The following is a 9,880-nucleotide window of genomic DNA, read 5'->3' on the forward strand; positions in this document are numbered from 1 at the left end:
TGTTTTGGGCTTCCACAGATGCTAGAAGCTACCACTGTGCTGAAATTTCCATGAACGTGAGATATTTTAAAATAAAATGAAGGAAACCAAAGCTGGTTTTGAACTGCAGTCTTTAAAAAAGGTGCCAATAAATGTTCTTTGAGCAATGCCATGGAAGAACCGCTTTAAAAATGTTATTCACCCTCAAACATTTCATTTATAAGAGTAATTCTCTGAAGAACCATCCCTGGGGAGAGTTTTAGAGGAATGTGATTCTTCTGTGGCTTCACACAAAGAACCCTTTCTGGCACCTTTATTTTGAAGAGTATCAGTGGTGCACTCTTATGAAGAACCGTGCAGTTACACAATGATAAGCACATTTGGTTAGATCAGATCCGATTCTGCATTTCAGCAACATTCATTAGATTCTCATTTACAGTTTATTTAGTAAACATAATACTCAATAGTAGACCTGCAGTTAGACTGGACCTCCACAGATGGAAACTAACACATTTACATATATCTGCCTATGCGGTCTTGAGCATTTAAGCTCCGCCCGTTCATGCTGAAGTTATAAGGAGTGTTTCAACCTAGACTGCTTTCTGAATGAGGCACAATACGGGGTATCCAATCAGAACAGAGCTCATTTATCTTATATCAGTCTGAAAGCCAGTCTGTTTAGTTCCAAGGGACAAAGAAAGGTTGTTCATGTATATTCATGTAAAAATTAATTATGTTAAAAATGTTTTTAGTACATAAAACACAGACATTTTATGTGGGCCCCATGAGATAAATAAAGCGCAACAAAAATGCAGGATATCAGCCCTTTAAAAGTTTCTAAGACATAATATTCAAACTAGGGATGTGAGAGTACAACATATCTTATTTTATCGTATTGTTGTATTATAATTACCGTGTTAATGTGTTAGCTTGGGGCTAACATATTAGCTTGTAGCTTGATCATTACATTACAACATTTTTGGTTCAGAGTTTCTAATGTGACAAAGGCGAATACTTTAATAAACTCAGAATTGAAACAATAACTTGTTGACATACTAACACATCTTCAGCCACTCAGTGTCAAAAAATGTATCAAATCGAGACATCACTGTATCAAATCTAATCAAATTCTGAATTTTCTTACACCCCTAAATCCACAGTCATATGCAAAAGTTTCGGCACCCCTGGTCATATGACGTTTAGTTGATTTTTCTAAGTGAACATAAATAAACACGTCCTCTACATCGAACAAACTTAGGTACGGCATTTTGTGCAGATTTTAGTGCATAATTTCTATTTATTTGCTGAGTTCAACATATTGAAAAAGATAAAACGTAACATATTAAATGTGCCAAAACTTTGGCACAGGCCACATTTTATGTCGTCTTTTTCCCAGTGTGTTAAATTCATAAGTGTGCGTTAAAATGTGCAGAACTGTGTTCTCTGTAGAGCATGTGTTAACTTATTTTCACTTAGAAAATCAATAAAACATGCAATTTGACCAGGACGCCCAAACTTTTGCATATGACTGTATGTATGAATTTATGTAAACAAAAAACAAACATTTTTAAGTAAGTAGTTTATATTTAGGACTACAGTGGAATTTATGCAGAGTTGTGTAAATCACAAACATTATATAGTCCTAATTGTTTAAGTTTAATTAGTGGATTGTCTATCCTGGCTAATGCATTTCAGCCAATCAGCTGTCTGGTGACGAAGAAGGGTAATGTCTAAATAGCCCTGTTTAGACCATTATTTCTAACTGGAATCATTTCATAACAACTATTATAATGTTATGGTGTCTTCTTTGGTATTCTAAAATGTGGAAAATTTAATATGAATAAATGAACAAGTGAGTAAGTAAGTAAGTAAATAAATAACGTCTGATTTAGAAGTGAATTTGTCCAAACGTTTGGCTGGAAGTGCATATGGTGGCACCCACTTACAGCAAGAAACAGCCGTGTGGGGTCAAGTGAGGCATCAATCACGATGCACGATGTCTACAACACAAACACAGCCATTTTATTTACTATCCAAAACCAGTGAACCTACACATATTCTGAGTTTTTATATGTAGTGTTGATGATGGTAATAGTCACCAATCTGAAAAAATACGTTTTCTTTGGGAACTATTTGCCTTAGAACGTTCTGCATGTATCCCTCCGCCGTGAATGGCTTGAATTAAATGGATTCAAATACATTTTGTGCCAAAACTTTATCATAAAACTATAATAAAACACATTAGGCAGTGTATTCATAAACATTTTGTGTAATAACTTTCTGTGAGGAAACTTTAAACCTTTCAGACGTCTGGTTCCTAACACCACCACTGTGAACAATTCTGACTGGGCAAGTTTCTCTAGACTGGAGCATTTCACACCAAACCACTCTGAATTACTTTGCTGACATGTTAACCGTTTAATTACGCAGAGTTTTTGAAAAATCGGCCCCCTTTAAAGTTAAACCTAACGGCTCAGAATGACCCCAGCCCGTGACCTCTGTTACAACAAAGTAATTACGTTTAAAAAATAGCATCGCTTGTATGAAGACTGCTCCAAAAACGGACAGACAGTAGGCGAACTCCTCACTCTCCTCTCTGTCAGACAGAGTCGATTCATTAGCATCACACTGAGCGCTCTCGCGCTGTAGCACCGTAAAAATCACACAGTTGCAAATACGAACAAGAGCTGTCACAAAAAAACTACACGCTCCTTCAGAAAAGGGCACATTTTAACCAGATGCAGTGCAATAAACAGCCAAGGAAGCGTGTCACCCACCGAGAGCAGCATTAGCATCAGAAAGCCCCCCAGTGAGGGAGATCTCCACACTCCGGCTGTATAATATCACTGAGGCTCTGCACTGGGGGCCTTTTAAATGTCTTTTAAAATGGTAATTTTAACGCGTGAGGGTCGTGTGTTCGGCTGGTATAAATGTGGAGAGGCTGGTAGAGACTGTCAGCTTTAAAATCACTGCACAGGCAGCCAGCGTGACTTCAGTTGACGGTGTAGAAGTACGAGACTTCGTCAACATGCAGCAAGAAACCAAAAACCAGCCTGCCAGGACTTGTTCTTTTTCCATAGTGGACATCCTAGATCCCTCCAAATTCACAGGAAGAAACAGAGACTTACAAAGTACAGAAAATATGGACTGCAAAAAGAAAAGTGGTGAGTCTTTTTTATCTGTTCTATTTTTCTTTAATTTCATTTTCTGCCCTAAAGTATCTCAGCAAAATGCCTCCAATTATACTGATTTTACAATAATGTAGCAGTTTTAATTTCCCAACCTAACTGGAAGCCTTAATTGTTGAGAAATGTTTAAGTAATAATTAAGAATTAGACACTTTTATTTTGGAAATTTCTTAGGCAAAACGCTTTATTTAACATTATAAAAACACTATAGCTGCGTCTAAAACTACTAGACAATACATGCTATACTACTTAATTGACTAATAAAGGTGCTGTACTATTTTTTGAATTACTATTTTGTACAATAGTATGTTGTTCTGAGGGCAGCCTATGTAATCCAACTGCTGTAAGATGACCGTTGATGTTAAGGGGTGTGGGCACTAATCAGTACATAAGAGAACTGCATCTATGTAATAAAGTGCACGTATTGTGCTGTACTAACTTTAATCATATCATGACATTGGCTAGCTTTATACAACCGTTTGTGAGGACGAAAGAGCAAAAAACAGAATAAGAAAATTTGTACTAAAACGGGAGAAATCAATGAGAATTTTCGGCTGAATCTCAAATTCCCCCTACTCCCTCCGCACTGTTTGTATTCAGGAGCCAGTATGTAGTGCACTACGTAGGGTACAAGGGGCCATTTGAGATTCAGCCTAATGAATACAAACTGCTCTTGGACGTCGTCCACCAGAGGGCAGCACTGCACCGCTGCTTTCTGATTGTAACGCTCTATAGGTACCAAAGCACGGAGCGTTTGATTAATGTTCATTACGGACTTTCATTTATACTCGTGTGGTTTTCAGATCCGCTCTCGGATGATGAAAGCCAGAAATCCACTGACAGCCGCTCCCCTTCAGGGTCTCCGGTCCCGGCCCGCAAGGCGAGGCGCGTGCGCACCGCCTTCACACTGGAGCAGCTGCGCGTGCTGGAGCGGAGTTTCCAGAGCAGCCATTACCTGTCCGTGCTGGAGCGCCATGTCATCGCCGCGGCGCTCCGCCTCTCCGAGACTCAGGTCAAAATCTGGTTTCAGAACAGGCGAACCAAGTGGAAGAAGGAGCGAGAGGGACACGGAGCCGAGGAGCACAGCCACTTCGCCATTTTACCACCAGCGGTCGCTCCGAGCTGCCCGTTCACTGCAGCGGCCGCTCTCCATCACACGGCTCCGCTGTCTGTACACTTCCCCTCGGCTCAGCCCTGCCTGCCCTCCGCCTACAGCTACACTGCACTTACATACTTCTAACCACAGCCTGAACACCAGATGAATAAACATGCTAACAGGACTGACCAGAAACTTTGCTCAGTTAGCATCTTGCTGCAGTTAGTTAATGTTTGAATCCACATATTTACAATGTGCTTCATATTTGTCATTTAATATTTATAAACTTTGTAATTCCTGTATTTATATTACACTTTGAATATTTTCAGAATATGTTTTGGGGGGTATTTGATATTGAAAAACTATTAAAAGGTATATTTTTGCACTACACGTGTGTCTTATTTCTCATCTGCTAACCTTAAAGGAGAATTCCACCTATATTTTAGAATTTCCATCCTGATTAAATGGTTAAGATGTAAACAAAGTCTGTCAGTGTGGTTTGATGTGGAAAAGCTCTGTTATAGAGGAACTTCCTGAGTCAGATTTGTTCACAGTGGTGGTGATGGGAACCAGACATCTGAAGTGTTTAATGGCTCTAAAAGCTCCTCACAGAAAGCTTTTTACACATAAAAAAAAGTTACAAATATGTTGCCTGATGCCTGAGACATTTTTGTGATAAGGCTTTGACCTGAAACCTTTTGTTAATCCATCTTTTTTTATCCATTCATAGTGGAAGGGTACAGGTGTTGTAAGGCAAAATAGTCCCCAAAGATAATGTTTTTTTTTTTTTCAGATTTTCAACTATTTTACCATCATTATTACATATGAAAACTCAGAAGATGTGTAGGTTCACTGGTGGTTTTGGATAGTAAGTAAAATGGCTATATTTGTGTAGACATGGTGACCCCTGGTTCCTATCACCACCACTGTAAAGAAATTCAGTCTGCAATTGTCTCCACAAATGAACCACTTTCTGAATGACTTTGTTTACACTGCAATCGCAGACTTAGGCAAAAAATTGAAAAATTAGTGCATAAGAATAAGCTGTAAACAAAGTAAGTCAGAGTGGTTAGATGTGAGTTTAGCTGCTTCTTGTGTCAGGATTGTTCGCAGTGCTGGTGATAGGAACCAGACATGCAAAGTGTTCAATGCCTCCCTCACAGAAAGTTTTAATATGAAAATAGTTACAAATATGTTGCCTGGTGCCTGAGACTTTGTAAGATTCGAACCTAAACGTGACTAAACGTAAAGATTCGAACGTGTTTTGTTTTTAATTCTTTCATGGTGGGCGTTGTAAGGCAAAATAGTCTCCAGAAAACTTGTTGATTCAGATTTACCAATAATTTACCATCATCAGTGTTACATCTAAAAAACCCAGAAGATACATGTAAGCACACAGGACATTCTGGATAATAAACAATATGGTAATATATGTGTTGCAGGCATCATGACCTCTGGTTCCTATCACTACCACTACAAAGAAATCTGATTCAACAGGTTCTTATACAATAAACCATTTTTTATCAAACCACTCTGAATGACTAGTTTTCCTTTCAGTAATAGAATTATGTCAACAGTTTGAAAAAGGGGAATTCCCCTTTAAATGACATCCATCAAATGAATAAATGAGGTTGAATCAGAATTAATACAGCCAGTACAATCTGATTAAATCATGCAACTCTACAGAATGATTGAGTGTTTTCTATGAAAATATAACATGGATGGCAGCCACATGCACAGATGGAGAGCAGATAGTGGGGACAGACAGGATATCAAATGATGAAGGAGGAGTTCAGTCATTCCAGCAGTCTCATCTCTAGTGATATAAAAGCAACATTAAGGATAAAAAAAAAAAAAACCTTTGAAATGATTCCCTATGAGCCCAGCAGGGGCACATCTGTCTGCAATCTACCACACGGTTTTCATTAACTTCACATGTCCGTCAGCACTGTTGATAAATAGTTGCCTTTTCATGGTTTCATGAAGAATCCCATAAGCAGGTTGACTTATTATGCATGAATGTACTGGAGTGAGTTTGGAAAACAACTTCTAAAACAGACAATAGACCAGAAAGCATATCTGAGAAAAGACGTTTAACAGTGTTAATGGAATAGTCGATTTGTTGGTCAGTCGTGTTTAGATGTTTGTCTATCTGCGTATCTAAAACTGCTTGAAATGATCTCAGAACGTCATCTGCATTTGCAGATGTTTTTGGCTGTCTTTCTGTCTTTCAGTAATAAGATGGAAATGCAATCCTACCTTAATTGGAAACAGCAGAGAAGTTTAGGGATGATGTTATCAGTGCTAACAAAGTTTCTGGCTCCCTCCTGAATTACATCACTGAAAAGGCTGTGTCTGAGATATCCCTATTTAGAAACACTGACACAATCCTGCTTCATTATTTGGCAGAAGAATTCAGCTCTTAAAGAGGAATTCCACCAATTTTCCAAAATATCTGCATAATCAAATTATTGAGACGTAAACAAAGTCACTCAGAGAGGTTAGATGTAAAATGGTGCACTGTGGAGAAACTTACCAATCCAGACTTCTTTACAGTGGTGGTGATAGCAACCAAGGGTCCCAGTGTCTACAGCATAAAAGCCATTTTAATGTGCTATCAAGAACGTCCTACATGTATTTTCTGAGATTTGATATGTAATGCTGGTAATGGTAAAACAGGCGTAGATAAGGTTTTTTTGAAGGGAACTATTTTGCCTCACAACTTGTGTTGTGCATGTGTTGTGCATGTGTCTTTCTACCATGAATAGATTTCTAAAAAGAATGCTTTAGCCCAAAACCTCATCTCCAAACAACTGTAAACAAGGTCTCAGGCCTGAGGCAGTGTATTCATAACCATTTTGTGTAATAACTTTATGTGAGGGAGCTTTTAGAGGCACTTTAAACTCTTCTGACGTCTGGTTCCTATCACCACCACTGTGAACAATTCTGACTCAGTAAGTTTCTCTAGCATGGAGCATTTCACACCAAACCACTCTGAATGATGTTGTCTAATTATGCAATTACGTTGTGTTTAATTATGTAGAAATTTTAGAAAACGAGTGGAATTGCCCTTTAAACCATGAAAGTGTAAAGGGCTGATACTGAAAAACACATTTTCGAAATTAGCTTTTTTGCCTTGCTCAAAATGTTCATTATCCTGTTTATACAGTCCACACAGTGCCCTCCCCAAATACAGACACCCCTGGCGTGCTGAAGTCTGCAGTGCTATGGCCCGCCAGGACTGGATCCTGACACATGTGATTTAAGGTAAAATGATTGAAAGAAAAAAATAAATCTTGACATGGTCTCATGGTCTTATGGTCATGATGTCACATTTGCATATGACCCACTCATTCTTGTTGAAGTGATAAGGAGTGTTGTTACTGCAGACAGTCTGTTATCAAGTTATTAAAGCAGAAGATATGAGGAAAAAGATTAAGAGTTGCACGGTTCTTGACTGACAGGAAGAAAATGCATCATTTCCACCTTCCAAATGAACCAGAAATCCTGAAGTTAACAACTCTGAGTATTTCGGTCAGAACTGAACATCTTGTTCCACATTTCAACCCAGTCTGTTTATCCAATGGGATATACATGAGTCTTGCAAGCACAAACGAAAGGTTTATTTATTTTTTATCTATTTATTTATTTGGAATTTAATACATTTAATTTGTTACTGTGCAAAACAGAACAAAGGCACTTATTTACTTCTAAGCAATAAAGGGACATGTGAAAATGCTTGTATTCAATGCAAATATTGACTGTTTGGTTCATACACTGATCAGCCATAGCATTAACCCCCCCACCCCAACCCCCCCCCTTGTCCATTTTATCTGTAGTTCTACAATTGGTGGATCATTCTCTGCACTGCAGTGATACCGACGTGGTGGTGGCATGTTAGTGTGTGTTGCGCTGGTACTTCAGCAGCACTGATGTGTCTGATCCACTCGTACCAGCACAACGCACACTAACATACCACCAACACAGCAGTTTCACTGCAGTGCTGAGAGTGATCCGCCACCCAAATAGTACCTACTCTGTGGTGGTCCTGTGGGGGCAGAGAAACAGATGGACTACAGTCTGTAATTGTAGAACTACAAAGTGCATCTACAAGGTAAGTGGAGTTGATAAATGGGACAATGAGTGTAGAAGGAGTACAACTTTAACACCTAAACTAGATTCTAATGTCGTTTACGCCATGAGTCATACTGTGCTTTGCATTTCTAGCAGCCTTTTTTAATCAGGATAGAGTGATTTTGCGCTCCTCTAAAATAAGGCAAGCGATCGTCTGAAGTGTCTGGAACAATTACATTCAAGAGCAATGAGCAATGTCCTGTTGTGCAGCGACTGCAGCAGTATGCCGCCATGCACTCTCAGTCTAGACACAGCTCAAATATAACCACAATGAATCCAATGAATTGTGAAAAAATGACAACTGCCCACTCTGCAGTTTGGTTTTGGGTAGGCGAATGGAAAGATAGTGGTTAAAGGTTAAAGGAAAGGCAGACTGGTGCAGAAGTCAGCGACTATCCTTCATTTACCTAATTTCCAGTCAAATGGTCTTTAAGTATAATTATTCATGGTCAGGAAAAAAGCATCTACTCAACAACTAAATATAATATCAATTTGTTCACTACTCAGTGTGTCTCTGTACTGCAGCCTTTATTACAGCTTCTTTTCTTTTTAAGAGACCTGCTTTCTGTTTTTTCAAAGAAATCTGCAGGGATATTTGTCCACTCCTCCAAAGTTCAGTCTTAGAATTTGGTTGTACTTTTTGCTTCTTACAGTCTATTGTTCTGAGAACACCAGTAGCTTTTTTGTTTGAATTGCAAATCCTCTTCTATTCCGTCTATTTCCTTTTTCTCAGTAAGGGCTTTTTGACAGCTACACATCCTTTCAGACTCATAGTGCTGAGTTGTCTTCTCACAGTGGAAGGATGGACAGAAACATCTGTGGATTTTTTCATATCTGAAGAAAGAGTGGAGCTTGATTTTCTCTCTTTTATTTACATTTTATAATTTTATACTTTTTTTGACGGTGCCAAGTTTGACGGCCTACCAGATCTTGCACTCCCATTTTTCTCCTTAAAATAAGTACGTTTTTGTATTTGATAGCTGTTCTGACCGGAAATCAAACAAATGAAGGGTGGCCTCTGACTTTTGCACAATACTGTGTATCTTTTCATGACATTGTTAAGGAGTCACGATGTCTCAGTGAGAATGTTAACCACATGTAGGTTTCTACAAGTAAGAAAGAGTCACAGGAATTTAGGAGAGACTATGGCCAGTTGAGTGGGGGTGGAAAAACACCTGGATTGGAAACTAGTGACTAATTCTTACAATAAAAGCATCCAATAGCAAAGAGTAAGCAATTTCTCACTGGGCAAAATGAGTAGCCTTTGTCAAGGGAAGCTACTTGACCTACATCTGGCTCGAAACAGCAAACTGCATGTTTTTGCTGTTTGTCCTGGAATATTTAATCCATTTAATAGAAGAAACTTTGGAAATGTCTCGTCTCCACTCTAGCCCACCCTCCCCCTTTCCCCTCTAGCACTTCTTCCAGTACCCTCCCCAGCCTGGGATCTTTTCTTTTCCTTAAGACTTGTCTTCCCACACTC

General features: G+C 38.9%; 1 protein-coding gene across 1 annotated transcript; it reads left to right on the top strand.

Annotated features, from left to right (window-relative positions):
- Nucleotides 1–721: 721 nt before the first annotated feature.
- Nucleotides 722–4,407, top strand: pnx (posterior neuron-specific homeobox). Its single transcript, XM_036595623.1, has 3 exons — nt 722–743; nt 3,048–3,143; nt 3,971–4,407. Exons 1-3 carry the CDS (start codon nt 722–724, stop codon nt 4,405–4,407), a joined length of 555 nt encoding a protein of 184 aa, XP_036451516.1.
- The last annotated feature ends 5,473 nt before the right edge of the window (nt 4,408–9,880 follow it).

Source organism: Colossoma macropomum, unplaced genomic scaffold, assembly GCF_904425465.1.
Source record: "Colossoma macropomum unplaced genomic scaffold, Colossoma_macropomum, whole genome shotgun sequence".
Lineage (NCBI taxonomy): Eukaryota > Metazoa > Chordata > Actinopteri > Characiformes > Serrasalmidae > Colossoma > Colossoma macropomum.